General features: G+C 38.1%; 1 protein-coding gene, 1 long non-coding RNA gene and 1 other non-coding gene across 3 annotated transcripts; 2 read left to right on the top strand and 1 right to left on the bottom strand.

Moving 5' to 3' along the window:
* The first annotated feature begins 913 nt into the window (after positions 1-913).
* LOC106373442 lies at positions 914-1,375 on the top strand. Its single transcript, XM_013813613.1, has one exon. It carries the CDS (start codon positions 914-916, stop codon positions 1,373-1,375), a length of 462 nt encoding a protein of 153 aa, XP_013669067.1.
* Positions 1,376-8,638: 7,263 nt separating this feature from the next.
* Positions 8,639-8,745, top strand: LOC125581033. Its single transcript, XR_007318744.1, has one exon. It is a non-coding gene; the product is annotated as a small nucleolar RNA R71 (small nucleolar RNA).
* Positions 8,746-17,577: 8,832 nt separating this feature from the next.
* Positions 17,578-19,939, bottom strand: LOC106376426. Its single transcript, XR_001275511.3, has 2 exons — positions 17,969-19,939; positions 17,578-17,853 (listed from the first exon to the last, which is right to left on the bottom strand). It is a non-coding gene; the product is annotated as an uncharacterized LOC106376426 (long non-coding RNA).
* Between the last annotated feature and the right edge of the window lie 223 nt (positions 19,940-20,162).

Raw genomic sequence — 20,162 nt, 5'->3', positions numbered from 1 at the left:
ATCCGTGTAGATTAATATTATTGGTCCATAACAACTTTTTTCTTTTTTTTTTGTGTCATTTGATAGTTTTTTGTAGGCTCGTGTTATTTGATATTTTGTCTTTAGTAAATTTATATCGAAATTATTGCAAAAGATGATTATTCATCATGGAAACACTTGTCCCATTTATGTGATTAGTGTCACTATACACGTGTCTACATTACATATTTCCTTTTATAAAACATCTGAACAAAACCGACTTACTCATGCTATAAATAGCAGTGATGTGTAGTTGTATTATGCATGTATGAAGTGAATAAAAATAGCTCTTTACTGTTCGTAACTATCTCCACCACAAAAAGACTCTTTCTCGTTTCCCATCCATTACTCTCTCCTCTCACCATATACAATAATAATATATTAAAGTTAAAGTAATTCTCTCTCTCACCTCATATTACACAACACTTTATCAGCACGAGCTTTCATATACCGGTGAAGTCTATCAGTCCGGAAGCTCTGACCAACCAAAGCTTATCAATCCGAAAATTCTTAAACCAGTCGAGTTATCATGTCGAATTTGATAAAGCTCGAAATTAATGCCCTGGATATTACGGGAAATAATATTATGACCTTGGCAGTGGGTGCAAAGATGCACCTGAGAGGAAACAGACTTTTGGAAACCATCGATAGTTCAAAAACGGTATCGGATGAGAAAAAGGCAAAAGCCATGATATTTTTACGACACCACATCCATGATGGTTTAAAGGATGAATTAAAGGATGAATATATTACGAAAGAGGATCCTTGTGACCTCTAGAAATCTTTAAAAGAGAGGTTCGATCACCGGAAATATGTGATCTTATCGAAAGCTAAACACGAGTGGATCCATCTCCGGTTCCAGGATTACAAAAGTGTTAGTGAGTTTAATTCCGCGATGTTCGGAATTACTTCGAGGATGATGTTATGTGGAGAGAAAATAAGTGATTATGATATGATCGAGAAAACTCTCTCCACGTTCCATCCTGAAAATGTAATCCTGCAGCAACAGTATCAGGTAAATGGATATACCCGTTACTCGGAGTTGATGCAAGTCCTCCTTGTAGCGGAGCAGAATAATCAACTCGTGACTTTAAACCATCAAGCTCGTCCCACTGGATCTGCTCCATTCCCTGAAGTGAATGTTGCATCATCCAGTTATGATAATAGAAGAGGACGAGGTCGTGGACGTGGTGGAAACCATTATCATGGTTGTGGAAGAGGACGAGAAAGAAGATTTTGTCCCTATGATGAAAGAAATAATAAGAACTTCCACGAGAATGAAAGGAATGAAAAGGACCGGGATGATAAAAGGCAAACGGGAAAGGTTTGCTACAGATGCGGCATGAAAGGTCATTGAGTACGTAACTGTCATACGCCAAAACATTTAGCCGATCTGTATAGAGAATCCAAAAAGGGAAAAGAGAAAGGAAAAGGTGAAACAAACTTCATCTCTGATGAACCTGGGCCATCCTTTCATGGTTTAAACGATGATACTCAACTCGACGTATCAGACTTTCTGGTTGAGCCAGAGAGTATCGATGAGTGATATAAATCGATGTGATATAAGTAGACTGTATTATAGTATCTATATCTTTTGTTGTAAGATATATGTTATGTTTGTTATGTTTCATGTTTAATAATATATGTTTTACATTCAGAAAAAATGCCAAACTTTGAGACTATGGATGGAGATTTGTGTTTGGCAGATAGTGCGTCGACGCACACGATAATTAAAGATAAGAAATATTTCTCCAGTCTCAAAATAAGAGATTACACTGGAAGCGTAAGCACAATATCTGGTAATGCAAAGATTATTATGGGCTATGGAAGAGCGAAATTTTCAGTGCCAGGGGGAACGATATTTGAAATAAATGATGCATTGTATTCCCCCAAGTCTCATAGAAACTTGTTAAGTTTTAAGGATATCCGAAGAAATGGATATCATATTGAGACTATGAGTAAAGATGGCATTGAATTTCTTTGCATTAAGTCCAAGAGGAAACATATATTGGAAGAGTTAAGAATGTTATCCTCTGGACTATATTGTACGAAAATAACCATGAATGAGTCCTATGCCGTGGTAAACATGAAGTTTACTGATATATTTAAAATTTGGCATGAGAGGCTAGGACATCCTGGCTCAGTCATGATGAGAACGATAGTGCAAAATTCGAATGGCCATCTGTTGAAAAATAGAAACTTTTTGCAAACGGGCGAGTTTACATGTAATGCATATTCTCAAAGAAAACTTATAACTCGTCCATCACCAGCAAAAGTAGGCAATGAATCACCAACGTTTTTAGAAAGAATACATGGTGATATATGTGGACCGATCCACCCACCGTGCGGGCAGTTTAAGTATTTCATGGTATTGATTGACGCATCTAGTAGATGGTCAAGTGTGTCTCTTTTGACGACACGAAATACGGCTTTCGTAAAGTTCATTTCCCAGATAATAAAGTTGAGAACACAGTTCTCAGAGTATGCCATTAAGAAAGTAAGGCTTGATAATGCTGGTGAATTTACATCGCAAGCCTTTGATGATTATTGTATGTCAATGGGGATTGATGTGGAGCATCCAGTTCCCCATGTGCATACACTAAATGGCATGGCCGAGTCATTAATAAAACGGTTGCAGTTGATTGCAAGACCGTTAGTCTTGAGAACAAAGCTCCCAATTTCTGTATGGGGTCATGCTATATTGCATGCGGCTGCACTGGTTCGGTTAAGACCAAGTGCATATCATAAGTACTCCCCATTACAATTGGCGTCTGGGCAAGAGCCAGATGCATCCCATCTCCGTGTTTTTGGGTGTGCGGTCTATGTTCCGATAGCACCGCCATAAAGAACAAAAATGGGTCCACAAAGGAGATTGGGAATATATGTGGGTTATACGTCACCAAGTATAATAAGATATCTGGAACCGATAACTGGTGATATGTTTACGGCACGATTTGTCGATTGCCATTTTAATGAGGATGAATTTCCAGCGTTAGGGGGAGGAATTAGTAGAATTCCTAAAGAGATTACATGGTGTACAACATCGTTGTTACACCTTGATCCCCCTACGAATCAAAGAGAGCTGGAAGTTCAGAAAATTGTGCATTTGCATAATTTGGCAAACCAGTTACCAGATGCGTTCACAGATACGAGAAGGGTGACGAAATCATGTATACCCGCTGAAAATGTTCCATCCAGAGTTGATGTTCCTAAAGAACAAACTGATGGAAACAAAATGAATGAACCTAGGGTTCAGTTAAAGAGGGGGAGGCCAGCGGGTTCTAAAGATAAAAATCCTCGAAAGAAAAAGAAATTGGATGAGCAAAATAGTAAGGTTCGAGAAGAACCTGATATTGAAAGATGTCTGAAAGAAGACATAAATGGAAAGGTTCCAGAAGAACCTGTTAATGAAAAATGTCTGAAAGAAGGCATAGATAAAGATGATCCAGATGACGAGAAGGGAACAAAAAAGTATGAGATTTCCATCAACTACGCACGAGATGAAAAGTTATGGATCAGAAATAAAATAAAAGATGTTGATGGAATGTTCTCCTTTTCTGTGTCCAAAGAGATCGATCATGAAAATGATGATCCCGATCCAAGGTCCATTTTGGAATGTCAGAAAAGACATGATTGGGAGGAGTGGAAGAAGGTCATTCAAATTGAATTACTCTCCCTAAATTAAAGGAATGTCTTTGGACCTATAGTCATAACGCTTGAGAATATAAATTCTGTTGGGTATAAGTGGGTATTCGTGAGAAAAGTAAATGAGAAAAATGAAGTAACACGATATAAAACCCGATTAGTTGCCCAAGGTTTTTTGATGTTAGGAGTTTTCAAGGCTCCTAAGACAAATGTTGTAGTATAGTGATTGTCGAACCAGTTCTGAGGGATATCAAAGCACTGAGAATGCAAGTACTCACTTAATCTAAGTGCAACCAATGATTTAGATGGGTTTTAAGCTATGACTAAAACTAGAAAGCAATAATAGAATGATACTTCTTGACTAAGGGAAAAGAGAACTCATGGGCATAGGGATTAGACCTTGGGTGATCAAGTATCGAACTAAGGATGGCAAATGATCAATCAAACTATCAACCTTAAGCCTAGACACAATTCTAAGCAAGCTCTATGTCTAGATGAATGCTCATTTGCTAACATATCTCAAACATCAAATGTCTTTGGTTGAATAATATGAAAGCAATCATTACGAACAAGTCTATTAGCTATCTTAGCATCTTTAACAACAAATGTCTTTGGCAAAGTATACTAAAAGCCTAGGAGAGTTGTCTCAGGCATTTCATCAAACACCTTTTGGGTGGGAAATGCCTATTGATCAACTTTTGAGTGGCCAACTCAGAAGATGCATTATAAATACTCTACTAGCAAGGAACAAGAATGATCTACACTAAAACATCCTAGAACTAACCTAATCACCCTTGATCTCCCTAACCCATGAATTCAAAAGGTGATTACTCACTAATCTCCATGATTCCTCTTAAACCCATATTGGATTTCAGATTAATCATGTAGAGAAATAGATAAGAAATCAACAATAACACAAGAACATAACAATCAAAATCCAAGAGATGAACTTCTCAAGAGAGTTTTTGTGTATTTCTTAATAGATCAAAAGATAATCTGCCTGGTCGTGGCTTTCCGAGTAAAAAACATAGGTTTAGAAAATAAAAACGTGCATAATGAAATGACCAAAAAGGCCCTTGAGAAAACATGAATTCGGCCAAACAAATAGACGTGGAGCGACCTCGGCACGTCGCTGCGAGAGGTCGCTCCCGGGTCGTTTCCTCGCGAGAGACCTGGCTGTGTCGCTCCGAAGACGTCGCTCCCGGCTTGCTCAGAAACCTTAGACGCGAGCGACCTTAGGGTGTCGCTCTAGGAGGTCGCTCCCGGCTTGTTCGTCGCTCTCAAATCGACACAACCCGAGCGACCTCTGGGTGTCGCTGCGGTGAGGTCGCTCTAGGAGCTGGAGCGACTTCGCCTTGTCGCTCTAGGAGGTCGCTCCGAAGCGTAGATGGCGAGCGAGTTCATTGCGTTGCTCCGGTAGGTCGCTCCCATGCATTGCTCGTCCAATGATCACTCTAATCACCTCTAATCACCTCCCTTGAGCTCCAAATGTACCCAAATGTCTCCAGGAACTCCATGTGGTACTCCAATACCTAATGGAGACATATGTATGCAAAATGCAACCTAGACATGGCTTAATCCTAATCTATATGATGAAAATGCACATGAATAAATGGATAAAACAATGTGAATATGCAAGATATCAACTCCCCCAAACTTATTCTTTTACTTGTCTTCAAGTGAACTTTCTAGAACTCATAGGGAGAGAGGTTTGAAGGTGGGAGCTCATAGCCAAAAGAAACACACAAAGCACTCAAATCAACATTTAAACTCAGCATTAGTACACCCTCTCTTATTATACTCTAGCTTCTCTAGGCCTATCTGAACTCTTTCTATCCCTACACTCATCATCATGCATTCACACATGCAAATCAGTCAACTCTCAAGTTCATTAAGCATAGCATCAAGTGAATTTTTGCAAATGGTCAATTGGTCCAAGTCATTTGGTTGGGTAAGGGAAGGCTTTTATTCAAGTGAGTCAAGAGGTTCAAAATATATGATTTTAAAGGTGGTTCACTCTCAAAACAAGTAGCCTTGACATTGCACATAATATATCTAAGAAAGGGATCAACTCATGCATACAATGCTCAATCTCCATTGTTCTACCATTTTCCCAAACATACAATTACACAATCATTCCCAAATGTCAAATCCAACTCACATCTCTCACCAAAAGATCCTAAGAACATTAACTCCTTCTCTTTGAAATCTACAAGGGATTTTTCACAACCTCAAAACATTACTTAGCTCCTAACAACTTTGCTAGCCCCTTTTTCTTTCTTTTTCTTTTCTTTTCATTTTTTTTTTTTTTTTTTTTTTTTTTAGATGGGGGCCAAGACTTTTCATAACTTGAGCTAGAGGTTTTTCTACTTATCCCAATAAGACAATTCACTTAAACACAAAGAGTCATTTATTTTCCTTTTTCATTGCTCCCAAATCATAATCACAACTCTCACCCCCCACCTATAGCTAGACAATAGAGTGCCCAATCTAGCAAGAATGAAGATCAAGCATTGTCGTTCCCGATACTCTCAACATTATGCACATGTAAGACTTTCCGAAGAAGGCCTCACTCATCAAACAATGAAAGCTTAAAAGGAGGGAAAGGTTTTGGGAGTGGTCTACCACTAGAGTTTGTCAGAATAAGATTGGCATAAAGGATGTGACAACTCAGGTGTGTATAGCCATGACTCAGTACACAAGGGACCATGAGCAAGAAGCATTAAGTTCGTTTAGTTCAAATAAGGTTGTAGTTGGCTTCAAAGACTGAGTTTCAGCAATCAACAAGTTTCAGGAAGAGTTTTCAAGGCTCGAAACATACAAGTCTTTTTGAGAGGTGCAAAAGCTACTCAGGTGCAACGTAGTGTTCTTTACAAGGCATTTAAAATCATTGCTCCCAATGCAAGTAAATGCAACCTATATGCTCTAGACTCTCCTAGAAATGCCAAAGATGCAAACTAAATGAATTTTTTTTTTTTTATGCAAATATATATGTATAATGCAATGCATGAGACTCAAATCATCAAAGCAAACGTGATCAAATACTTGGTACCTCCCCCAAACTTAAATAACACAGTCTCTGTGTTGTCAAGGAGAGAGAGATACCCAAAAAGAGAAAACTAATATGCAAAAACGAAATGGTATATACAAGGGAAAGTAGTGGGTTACCTTCTATGGAGAATGAGTAGAGGGAGATGCTCCCTCCTCGTCGTCCTCAGGTGGTAACTCTTCAAGGTGCTCATCAGTAAGAGTGCCCATCTCTTCAATGTAGAAGGCTTGCCCGAACACAGTTGGTTTCTTCATTTTCTCCTTGATGTCAAAGTGGAGAACATGCCCTTTACCCAAATGGAGATCAATCGTGCCCGCTTTCACCTTAACAATTGCTCCTGCTGTAGCTAAGAATGGCCTTCCAAGAATCAATGGGTCCTGAGCCTCCTCACCCATCTCAAGCACCACAAAATCTGTAGGTATCTCATACCTTCCAATCTTCACAGGTAGGTCCTCTAAGATGCCCACAGGGTACTTCACTGAACGATCAGCTAACACCAGAGAGAGTCTACACTTCTTGTACTGAGTGAATCCAAGCTTCTTTGCAACAGACAAAGGCATCACGCTGACACTAGCTCCCAAATCGCAGAGACATTTCTCAAATACCATAGGTCCAAGAGCACAAGGTAGTGTGAAGCATCCTGGATCCTCTAACTTCTCTGGAACATCAAGCCTTTGGATGATGGCACTGCACTCATGGGTAAGAATCATCATGCTTTCCATTTCCTTCTTCTTTGCAGCTACAACATCTTTCAGGAACTTGTTGTATTGAGGAATCAACATGAAAGCATCGATGATGGGCATTGCAACCTGAGCTTCACTCATTTGCTTGTCAAACAAAGCCTTGTACTTCTCTAGCAGCTGCCTCTTGAATCTACCAGGGAATGGTAGTTTGGGTTCATAGGGAGGAGGAACAAAAGAGTTCTCACTTGCTGGAGCAAGAACTTCACCATCTTTCACTGTTTTCTTCGCTTCCCCAACCTTTCCTTTACCCTTGGCTTCCACAATCTTCTCCAAGATTTCATCATTGATTTTCTCATCAACAATCACCACTTCATCATCTAAGTTGATGGCCACCTCTTCACCTAGTTTCTCAGCATCACTGGTGAGGGTTGTAGGAGGTAACTGCTTACCACTCCTAAGGGTGATAGCTTTGGCCTCCTTGGGGTTTTGGTCAGATTTTCCAGGTAGAGATCCTTGCTGGCGAGTCTGGTGAGTGTTCATGGAAGCAAACTGATTCTCTAAATTCTTGACTGTAGAAGCAAGATGTGAGAACTTGTTGTTGAGCTCATTGTAGCTTCCATCAATCTTGGAATGAAGGTTTTTCAACTCATATCCAACATGCTTCTCACTTCTAGTCTGAGACTCCAAGATTTGTTTCAGCAGGGTGTCAGTGCTGCTCTCTTGAGGAGCAGAGGAACCAGATGAGGGGTTTTGATGAGGTTGATAGCTGCCTTGCTGGTTGTTTCGAGGCGGATAACCACTCTGTTGGTTGTTGGGGTAGGATTTCTGTTGGTAGTTGTTGTACTGAAAGTTGGGCTCTTTTTTGTACCAGCTACCATTGTTGTTGATGAAACACAGGTCTTCCTGACCTTCCAAACCCTCAACCTCATGGACAACAGGTGGTGTATCTTGGCTTGGGTTACCAACAAAGTGCAGCTGCTCTTGTGTGGCTTTATCAGCAAGGAGGATGTCTATCTTATCCTGTAGAGCTTTCAACTCCTTCCTCGTCTGCTTATCATCTGTTCGACTGCTTCTGTCGTGGTCTCCACTGTAGACTGCATCACTCTTTACCATGTTGTCAACCAGCTCCTCTGCATCTTCCTCAGTTCTCCCCAAGAAGAACCCATTGCTAGCTGTATCCAGTCTGGCCCTGTACTTAGGAAGAGCACCACGGTAGAATGTGCTCAGCAAGCTCTCCTTAGAGAAACCATGGTGTGGGCATTGAGCTTGGTAGCCCTTGAATCTCTCCCAGGCTTCACTGAATCCTTCCAAGTTCTTCTGTTGGAAACTGGAGATCTCATTTCTCAGCTTAGCAGTTCTTGAGGATGAGAAGAATTTCTCCAAGAATGCTCTCTTGCACTCATCCCAAGTGGTGATAGAGTGGCTGGGTAGAGACTTCTCCCACTGACGTGCCTTATCCCCCAAAGAGAAAGGGAATAGCTTGAGCTTTAAGGCATCTTCGGACACACCATTGGTTTTTGACAACCCACAGTAGCTGTCGAACCTATCCAAGTGATCAAATGGGTCCTCCAGAGCCAAGCCATGATACTTGTTGTTCTCGATCACGTTGAGGAGTCCTGACTTGACCTCAAAGTTGTTGGCTGCCACAGCTGGTGCTCGGATTCCGAATCTGTGACCATGTATGTTGGGGCGGTCGTAAGTGCCAATGGGTCGAGCTGCCCGCGGTTGGTGTTCTGCCCCTTGCGGTGGATCTGCCATATCAATATCCAAGTGGGCCTGGTGTTCTTCTTCTCTTCTAGCTCTAGCACACTCCCTCTCAAAAGCTCTGATGTCTGCTACTATTGGAACTAGGTTTGATTGACCCCTGCTCCTCAAGTTCATACACCTGAAAGTGAAAGGTAGGTGAAGAAGAAGAATCAGTAACAAAACAAAATTAAAATGACTTAGTCTCAAGCAAGTGACTAAATCTCAATGTTTAAATCTACTCAGAATTTGGCAACGGCGCCAATTTGATGTTAGGAGTTTTCAAGGCTCCTAAGACAAATGTTGTAGTATAGTGATTGTCGAACCAGTTCTGAGGGATATCAAAGCACTGAGAATGCAAGTACTCACTTAATCTAAGTGCAACCAATGATTTAGATGGGTTTTAAGCTATGACTAAAACTAGAAAGCAATAACAGAATGATACTTCTTGACTAAGGGAAAAGAGAACTCATGGGCATAGGGATTAGACCTTGGGTGATCAAGTATCGAACTAAGGATGGCAAATGATCAATCAAACTATCAACCTTAAGCCTAGACACAATTCTAAGCAAGCTCTATGTCTAGATGAATGCTCATTTGCTAACATATCTCAAACATCAAATGTCTTTGGTTGAATAATATGAAAGCAATCATTACGAACAAGTCTATTAGCTATCTTAGCATCTTTAACAACAAATGTCTTTGGCAAAGTATACTAAAAGCCTAGGAGAGTTGTCTCAGGCATTTCATCAAACACCTTTTGGGTGGGAAATGCCTATTGATCAACTTTTGAGTGGCCAACTCAGAAGATGCATTATGAATACTCTACTAGCAAGGAACAAGAATGATCTACACTAAAACATCCTAGAACTAACCTAATCACCCTTGATCTCCCTAACCCATGAATTCAAAAGGTGATTACTCACTAATCTCCATGATTCCTCTTAAACCCATATTGGATTTCAGATTAATCATGTAGAAAAATAGATAAGAAATCAACAATAACACAAGAACATAACAATCAAAATCCAAGAGATGAACTTCTCAAGAGAGTTTTTGTGTATTTCTTAATAGATCAAAAGATAATCTGCCTGGTCGTGGCTTTCCGAGTAAAAAACATAGGTTTAGAAAATAAAAACGTGCATAATGAAATGACCAAAAAGGCCCTTGAGAAAACATGAATTCGGCCAAACAAATAGACGTGGAGCGACCTCGGCACGTCGCTGCGAGAGGTCGCTCCCGGGTCGTTTCCTCGCGAGCGACCTGGCTGTGTCGCTCCGAAGACGTCGCTCCCGGCTTGCTCAGAAACCATAGACGCGAGCGACCTTAGGGTGTCGCTCTAGGAGGTCGCTCCCGGCTTGTTCGTCGCTCTCAAATCGACACAACCCGAGCGACCTCTGGGTGTCGCTGCGGTGAGGTCGCTCTAGGAGCTGGAGCGACTTCGCCTTGTCGCTCTAGGAGGTCGCTCCGAAGCGTAGATGGCGAGCGAGTTCATGGCGTCGCTCCGGTAGGTCGCTCCCATGCATTGCTCGTCCAATGATCACTCTAATCACCTCTAATCACCTCCCTTGAGCTCCAAATGTACCCAAATGTCTCCAGGAACTCCATGTGGTACTCCAATACCTAATGGAGACATATGTATGCAAAATGCAACCTGTATGCAAAATGCAACCTAGACATGGCTTAATCCTAATCTATATGATGAAAATGCACATGAATAAATGGATAAAACAATGTGAATATGCAAGATATCATTTTTCTCAGAGACCGGGAATTGATTTTGAGGAAACATATTCTCCGGTAATGGATGCAATTACATTTAGATTTTTGATGAGCCTAACGGCGTCTAAAAATCTTGAGATGCATCTCGTGGACGTTGTGACTGCATATTTATTTGGATCGTTGGATAACGATATAGATATATGAAACTCCCTGAGGGATTGAAAATGCCTGAAGCATTGAAAGAAAAATCTAAGGAGATTTGTTCGGTCAAGTTACAGCGATCACTTTACGGATTAAAGCAATCCGGACGCATGTTGTACAATTGCTTAAGTGAATATCTTTTGAGTAAAGGATATGTGAATAATGGGATATGTCTATGCGTTTTTATAAAGAAATCGTCATCTGGCTTTGTGATCATTGCTGTATAAGTAGATGACCTGAACATAATTGGAACTCAAAAGGAGGTTGATGATGCTCAAACTCATATGAAAGAAGAGTTCGAAATGAAAGATCTCGGCAAGACAAAGTTTTGTCTTGGGCTCCAGATTGAGCATCTCCGAGGAGGAATATTTGTGCATCAATCAAAATATACGAAAAGATTATTGAAACGCTTTTATATGGATAAATCGACTCCTTTGAGTACTCCAATGGTTGGTAGAACTCTCGATGTTGAGAGAGATCCTTTTAGGCCCTGCGAAGATGGCGAGAAGATATTAGGTCCTGAAGTACCTTATATGAGTGCTATCGGTGGGCTTTTGTATCTTGCTAACTGTACCAGACCTGATATTGCCTTTGCTACTAACCTTCTGGCAAGATATAGTTCTGCTCCTACTCGCAGGCACTGGGACGGAATAGAGCATGTATTCCGTTACCTCCAAGGTACAGTTGATTTAGGATTAATGTATTTTAGAAAACCCGAGTTTAGTATGGTTGGTTTTGCAGATGCAGGATACTTATCAGATCCTCATAAGGCTCGATCGCAAACCGGCTATGTTTTTACAATTGGTGGAACCGCGATCTCCTGGCGGTCCCAGAAACAAACTCTGGTTGCAACATCTTCAAATCATGCAGAAACTATTGCGCTTCACGAAGCATGTCGTGAATGTGTGTGGCTTCGATCAATGAGTCAACACATACAAGAAGCAAGCGGAATAGTCAATGAGAAAGAGCCGACGAAAATATTTGAAGACAATCCGGCTTGTGTTGCTCAACTTAAGGAAGGCTATATCAAGAGCGACAGAACAAAGCACATCCCTCCAAGATTTTTCTCGTACATAAGGGAGCTCGAGAAAAATAAAGAAGTGGACATCAAATATGTACGATCATGCAACAATCCAGCTGACTTGTTCACCAAAGCTCTTCCGACTACAACATTCCGAAAACATGTCTACGGTATCGGAATGCGGCATTTGCGTGACCTGTTAGGAAAAAGCTATGTCCATTATTTTCAGGGGAAGATTACGGCAGTGTACTCTTTTTTCCTTGTCATGGTTTTTGTCCCAATGGGTTTTTCCGTGATTACTTTTTTAATGAGGCACTACTACGTAATAGAAGATGAATAATCAAGCGGGAGTATTGCAAAAGATGATTATTCATCAGGGAAACACTCGTCCCATTTCCATCAAACGTATGTAATTAGTGTCACTATACACGTGTCCACATTACATATTTCCTTTTATAAAATATCTGAACAAGACTGACTTACTCATGCTATAAATAGGAGTGATGTGTAGTTGTATTATGTATGTATGAAATGATTAAAAATAGCTCTTTAGTGTTCGTAACTCTCTTCACCACAAAAAGACAAATTATCTCCCTCTCTCGTTTCCCATCCATTACTCTCTCCTCTCACCATATCAATAATAATATATTAAAGTTAAAATAATTCTCTCTCTCACCTCATATTACACAATAGAAATGTATATGTCAGCTAATACAAAATTTGAAGATGTACATAGTTGGCGTATATATATCATAAACATTAAATATTTAAATATAATATAATTTTATTATATATATAGGGTTTGAAGTAATAAGTTTTTGGAGTATGTGGTTTTGACTTATATATTAAAATAGAAGTCACAACTTTGATTCATGTGTGATTTTTTTAAAAATGGACCTAATGGACCTATTACTAGAAAGTCATGTTACATTTAATTTTTAATCATATCATTTAAATTTTGGACCTACCATAAATTTTTATTAGGCAATCAATAATTGGATTTAAAGAATAGATAATCCATTGGATTTATAGATAGTACAAATTAAATAGATATAATTTAATGTTGTAATACTATACTTCCGTATGTTAAATATTTAAATATTTGTCGATGTTAACTTTTAAAATTATAAAGATTTTTTTAAATAACAAAAATCATATTATCTAACAATGATTAATTTTTACTACTTTAAACCAATGAAAACAAATTTTAAACTATATAGTTTATTTTAAAAATTAATCAAAAATTAAATGTTTAATTATTTACTCGATAATATAAATCTATGAAGCAGAAAGTTTAATTTTTTAAAAACTTTCTCAATTTTTGAAATGTTACAATATCTTTGAATATGACAATAAAAAAATATTTTACGAATCTTTATATATATAGTTATGATTTTAATAATGAAATAATCATCCGAAAATATATATATATATATATAGAAGAAGATACATATACATGTGAAAGTTTAAAACAATTTATTCATTGAAAAAAATACCGTAAACTTATTATGTTTTAAAAATTGATAGATACATATATTATAATATATACCAATTTAGAATTGAAAATAAAATAATTATATAAAATAAATGAAAACAAAAATCCGCGCGGTTGTGCGGGTCGAAATCTAGTTTCGGTTAAGATTCTATAGGTTTTATTTATAAATTTTGATTTGAATTTTATGTTCGAATATAAAATTTCATTTTTATGATTTTGTGATTGATTAGTAGTAAATAGATATAGAACTAGTTTTTTTTTAAAAAAATGCACGTGTTGACATTTAATAGTGCTTTGGATTTATGATTTGATTTAAAATTTGAAATGTTGTATATAGTTTGCAATAGTTTATTTATCTTATGGGACTTAAAATTTATTTTAGAATTATGATCTTTTTTTTATTATATAGATTAATATGACGTTTAGTTTAATATTGGATTTAAAGTTTGCCAATGTTAAAATTGGATTGAAGAAAGAAAAAGACTTATCTCCACCAATAGAAAACAAGATTAAATTTTAGGAAATTATAGTTTAAGATTAAAAAGATTAAATTTTGAGTATAATTTTAAGATTTGAAGCTATAATACGAAAAGATTAGAGTTTGAAGGGCTGTCTTCAAAGTTTTGGGTTTAAAATCATGTTTAGGGTTTATGGTTTAAATAGATTTTCTTAGCGTTAGAAAAATGATATTATATCTCTTTGATAGTATTACTGAAGCCGATTAAATAATGTTTTGACGCTTAAGTATAATTTTCCGCTAAGTATTGGTGTATTCAGTGGTTTTATCTTCCCGCTCACTTAATTTGTCTAATGCTATTATATAGTACAAAATTTTTAAACTTGTTTACGATAGCAGTTCAGTAAAACATGCTATAACAATGTGCTATCAATGTGAACTTTTTTTTTGTAGTGAATCTACATTAATTCTTAAAGTATAAGGTTTTTACAACAACTATTTTTAAAGCCCATAACCTCTAGATTTACATCTAGGCCTGGGTGTTTGGTTTTTGGTTTGGTTTCAGTTCATGTATTTCAATTTTTAGTTTTTTTTGTTCTAGAGATGTAGGACCGTTCGGTTATTTGAGGTTATTTAAAAAAAATTGATCCGATTTCGTTCGGATAGCAAAGATGAGAACCGAATAAAATCTGAAAAATTTGAGTCCAATTCGATTTTGGTTTTTTTTTTGGATAATTTCAGATAATATGGGTAAAAATGTCTAATAATTCGGAGTTTCAGGTAAAATATTGGATAATTTTATATTTTCGGATAAAAATGTTAGTAATTGGAATAATTTTGACTATTTCAAGTAAAATTTTCAGATTTTCATATTTTTGGGTAATTTTGTTTAAATGATATTTTCAGTATATTTAATTATATAAAAACTAAAAATAATTAATATTTTTAGGTATATGTAATCTGTATTTTAGGTATATGTAATCTGTATTTTAATAATTTTAGGTATATATATAAACTAAAAATAATTAATATTTTTAGGTATATGTAATCTGTATTTTAATAATTTTGGAATCCATTCGATTTTGGTTCTAACTAATTTTTTGGTTCTAGAAATATAGAATCCGTGTGAATTAATATTTATGGAATTCAAATAAATTTCAGTTTTGGTTATACGGATGATATGATTAGGTGTTTAAGTTCTGGATAATTGTGTCCATAATACCACCCAACTTTTAACTCTCGTGTATTTTGTATTTTGGACTTTGGTAAACAAAGAAGATGAAAAAAGCTGCAAACCAGTACTGGATGAACCTCTTTCCAAGCACAACAACGAGATACCTCCTGAAGGGTTGTTCAGATCACAGCCATTTAATGAATTTCCTCGATGGGGTTGAGTGGAGAAGGAAAGAAAACTTTAAATATGATCAACGCTGGATAAGGAAAGAATTTTGGCGGAGGTGGTTAAAAGGAGTTGGAATAGTGGTATCTCTACTTCTCTAGTCAGTCAAGCATTATGCAGAAAATTGCAGGGTGTAGGAAGGCCATATCGACTTGGAAGAGATGTGCAAAACTTAACTCAGCAATCAGGATTCACGAACTTCATCACAGATTAGATGAAGCGTCTCACCAAATGCTTTACGAGCCAGGTCTGCTGAGTCAATTGAGGAAGGAGTTAAATGAAGAATATTATAACGAATATTTTTTTTTTTAGAAGCAAAAGAGCATACATGATTGGTTGAAAGGAGGAAATAGGAACACAAAATTCTTTCACGCTATCACAAAGAATAGAAGGGCTCAGAATAAAATTTGTTGCTATTTGACCTATAACTACAAATAGCCACAAAGATAATTCCTTGACTATAAGCTTGTGGATATTGATCAAATGTTGCTATTTGTGGTTGCCTTTCTACAAGATAGCAACAAACAATATTTGTAGCTATTAACCACAGATTGCATGAAAATAGATTAGTAGCTATTTTAGCTACAAAAATCCACACTATATAAACTGTGGTTTTGATCAAAAATAAAAAAACTGTTGCTAATATGTTATTATTTATTAAAAATAAAAATATATATAAACAAATATAAAAAATAAAAAATTATTTATTGAAACTGGTTTACAGAATTACCAAATTCTGTTTATAAATTAAAATTTATGTATCAGTAGAAATTTGGTTCACAATATAATTGGTTTACAAAATAAATCTGGTTTATCTAAACCAAATAGCAAGTGTAGTTCTCTCTCCTAGCCGACGAAAGAAACCTACCGACAAAAGAGTCTCTGCAATCTGGCATGCTGCTCCGGCAGACGGTGGTCCTCACCGCCACCGGGAGCGGTCTCGCGTTGTCTATAATTATGCTTCCACGGTTTAGTTTCGGCGTTTAGTCTTCTTGATTGGGTGTAGTTTCGGATCTGAGTTTTAAGGAGAGGAACCAATGATTATGGGTTTTGGTTCCTTCTCGCCTTGGCTCGGACGGAGAATCGATGTGTGTTGGGCTCGTCTGCTTTTTTGTGATCGTCGTGAGATTGTTTATGCGGCGCCGGAGCCGGTGAAGGTTAGCGGTGAAGCTCAGGCTTGTGACTCTCCTGTTTGTGGCTACTCCTAAGTTGACTAGATTATGTTCTTGTAGCTTTTTGGACCTGAGATTTTCACGGCTTGGGCTCTCTCGAAGCAGTTGTCGGGTATCCTCTTCACCTTCTTACCTTTCTTGGTTTGCTTCTCAAGCTTCGTATTTGTTTCTGGTGCGCGGTGCAGTACTTAACCGGCTCTGATGTGGGTGTCTACTTCTTCCATCGAATTTGGTGTGGCGGTTGCAGGTGGGTTTTTGGTGGTTTGGTGTTCTCAAATCTAGCTTCTTTGTCCTATGCTCGTATTTGTTGAAGGTTATCTAAGCTCTTGTTAGCGTTTTAGCCTTGGATTGAGTTTCAGATTTCTTTAACCTTCTAGAGTTTGGTCTTCAGACAATGTTGGTGGGCGGCTTCATAGTGTTTGCGGTTCGGGTCTACCGGCTGTGATCTATTGTTCTGTCATCTGTCTTTTGTGGCGTCGTCTTTATTAGCGGGATGTATTCTTGCTGTGGTTCAAGTCGAATCGTTCTAGTGTGAAGTTTGGTATTGTGAAGTGGTGCTGTTCTCTGGGTTTTAACCGACGGGTTTCTCCGGGTTTTCTTGGCAAGGGACTATGGAGCTCTTGCTCAATCACGTTTGGTCATGAGTAGTTTGATTGTCAACCGTGTTCTTCGTCGACTGCTCCGATGGAGGTCCGTTTACTTGTGGCTTCTTTGAGTTGAAGCTTGGTTTTGAGTGACGGTTGCTCATGGTCACACCACAAATAAATTCGACCTTCAACGCCTTCTCGCACATATTGGCTTCCTTTATCGTCTTACTCCATTCATGTGATGATTGTTTGTTGACTCAGTAGGCTTTTAGAGATCTGTTTCATCTTTCCATATTGTTAAGTTAAATGGTTTAAGGGTTTCATCTTTGGTTCTGGGTGGTAATGCTTACCTCGCCAGCTCTTGGCTCCGGAAAGATGTTATATCTTCGCCGGCTTATGACGTGTTGTATGCTTCAGTTAAGTTGAATGAAAAATTCTCAGATGACAAAAAAGAAATCTAAACCAAATAGAAAACCCTAAACCTAAATGCTTTATGCTTTCATCCTCTCTGCCGCCTCCAGAGTTTTTCCTTCGTTGCTTTGTCTGCTCCACTCACTGGAGCTTCTTCAGCCAGTACGCTACTGATTCTGAACATGTCTCTCTCGGCAAGCCATCTTGTTGTTGTTCTTCTTCTTCTTCCTCCTGTCTCAGTTTCTTAAATCTACACAGATATACCAATAACTGTTAAATAAACCAGAAGAAAAAATTCTAAAAATATAATTATAAAAATAACAGAATCTGTCGGAAGAGAAGAGATAGGATAGAGGGTTCCTTACATCTTTCAGAAAAATCCAAACTTTAAATCGAAGATGCCAAAGTTAATTATCTATTTTGCTTCTTCTTCTTCACCATAATAATTGGATCACGTCTCTTCTCAATCGACGGCGGATTCTTCCCTCACAACCCTCCATACCTTATTCAAGTGAAAGAACGGACATGAGAGGAGAAATAAGTTGAAAAGAAGGGGAAGATGAAGAAGTGAAAGGAAAAGAAACAGAGGAGAACATATCTTTTGGAAAAAAAAAAAATAGAAGATGAGATCTGTGGGATTGGAAAAAAAAGAGAAGATGAGAAAATTTGCAAGTGTGAAGAAAGAGAGAGAGGAACTGAGACCATGTTTGGTCCGTTGGATTGTATTTAATCCAGTGGTAGAAACTGAGATCAGGGTGTGTTTAGATTTTTTTTTTGTCATCTGTAGATTATATTAAACACAAAAACAACATTTCTTACAAACTAGAGCCAACAAGGAATACATTCCTTCCAGAGCCATAAGCCGGCGAGGTAACATGTACCACCCGGAGCCAAAAGATGGATACAACACAAACCCATAAAAAACTAACAAAGATACGAAGAAAAAAGATGTCGAGAGGCAGGAGAGTAAAACCGAACTTCACGGAGAGGAGTGTTCCACCTTGCGCTCAAAGACGAGCTTACCGAAATAGAACTCATCAACAATTAACACAAAAAGAGAGGAGCAGCGAGATAGACTAGGCGCACACGAACATCACCAAACATATAAACTGAAACGAGAGAGGTTAGAATCCTTAACCGTCGCTGTAAACACCCTTCAATCCCAACTAAGTCTCTCCATTGGACCTTGAGTGTGCTCTCCCCGCGCCTCATACGCACCATCACCCCACGGCGAAGCCTATAAAGGTTTCCCGGAAACGTTTTATTCACCCAGCCGGTAACTGGATAATAACCACTCCAAATCCATGACAATCACGATCAAGACGGCGACAAACGACCGACAATGAAGCAATCGCTCCGATATACCTCTATCTCCTTCCGAGCCAAACACACACCTCCTCTGAGAACCAGAAGAGGTTTCTACCTCCACCGAAGACTTGAGCCACCACTGGTCTACGACAACTTGGGTATGAATGGCAAGTCGCTGTCGCCGAGACACCAAGGCAGAGAGCCAACCCCACATCAACACAGACCGCTGACAGATCTGGACCGATTGAGCCATCTCCGTGACTCACGCGCCTCCAGAACTGGCTAAGGGAGAATCACACCGAAGAGATCTGAAAATCGGCAGATCCAAAACCCTAGCCACCTTAAAATCCGACTCCGCAATTAGCCGCACCTCCACGAACCTCGCTGTCCAACCAAAGGCCACCGGTGACGACAGATCTGGAAGAACCGCCATGGTCGGACCCCGAATCAATCATCAACCAACGACATCAGTGCTTCAGCATATCGGCTAGGGGGAGAGGCTAAGTAACGAAGCAAAGGGAAAACGAGAGGGGAGAAGGAGGCACCGACACCAGCGGCGAGCCGCCAACGGCGGTGGAAACGCGGTGGAGTTCTTGAGGTTGTCGCAGGTGCCGAGGCTTGGCCGTAGTTTCTATCACACGGTGTTGGTCAATGAACTATATGGGGTGTGTTTAGATTAACCAATAACATTTTTTCTCTTTTCTGTTGTTTGTGTCATTTAATATATATTTTTGGCAACTTACAATAGAAATCTGGTCATTTTTTTTTTGGCAGCGAAATCTGGTCATGTAATATATTTTATATGTGATATAAAATATAAAAGCTATATTTCATAGTTGGGTATTTTTATTATAATCTGAGAAATGAAAGTTTTAGATTAGAAAGATATGTTTATGATATAGGGTTTGAAGTTTGGAAATAGGGTTTGGTGTTTAGATCCAAAATATAAGGTTAAGATTTAAATATATTAGATTTAAGTTATAAACTTAAGATTTGATGATTTATTAAAAAAAATATATATATATATATTTTTTAAATATGTCTTGATTTTAGATATATTTTATTTTTATGTTATTTCTAGGTTTAGAATTTTTTTTAAACTATGTTTAAGTTTAGAGTTTGTGGTACATAATAGTTATACTTGATTTAAAAAATGATATAAATTTTGAGAAAATTTCGTATATACCACTTTCAGGGTACCATTTTTCGTCTTTACCACCATCAAAGGGACATTTTCAAAAATACATTTTT

The sequence above is a fragment of the Brassica napus genome, chromosome C1 (assembly GCF_020379485.1).
Source record: "Brassica napus cultivar Da-Ae chromosome C1, Da-Ae, whole genome shotgun sequence".
NCBI lineage: Eukaryota > Viridiplantae > Streptophyta > Magnoliopsida > Brassicales > Brassicaceae > Brassica > Brassica napus.
Note: the sequence above shows the minus strand (reverse complement) of the source record. Positions and strands in the feature narration are given on the sequence as shown.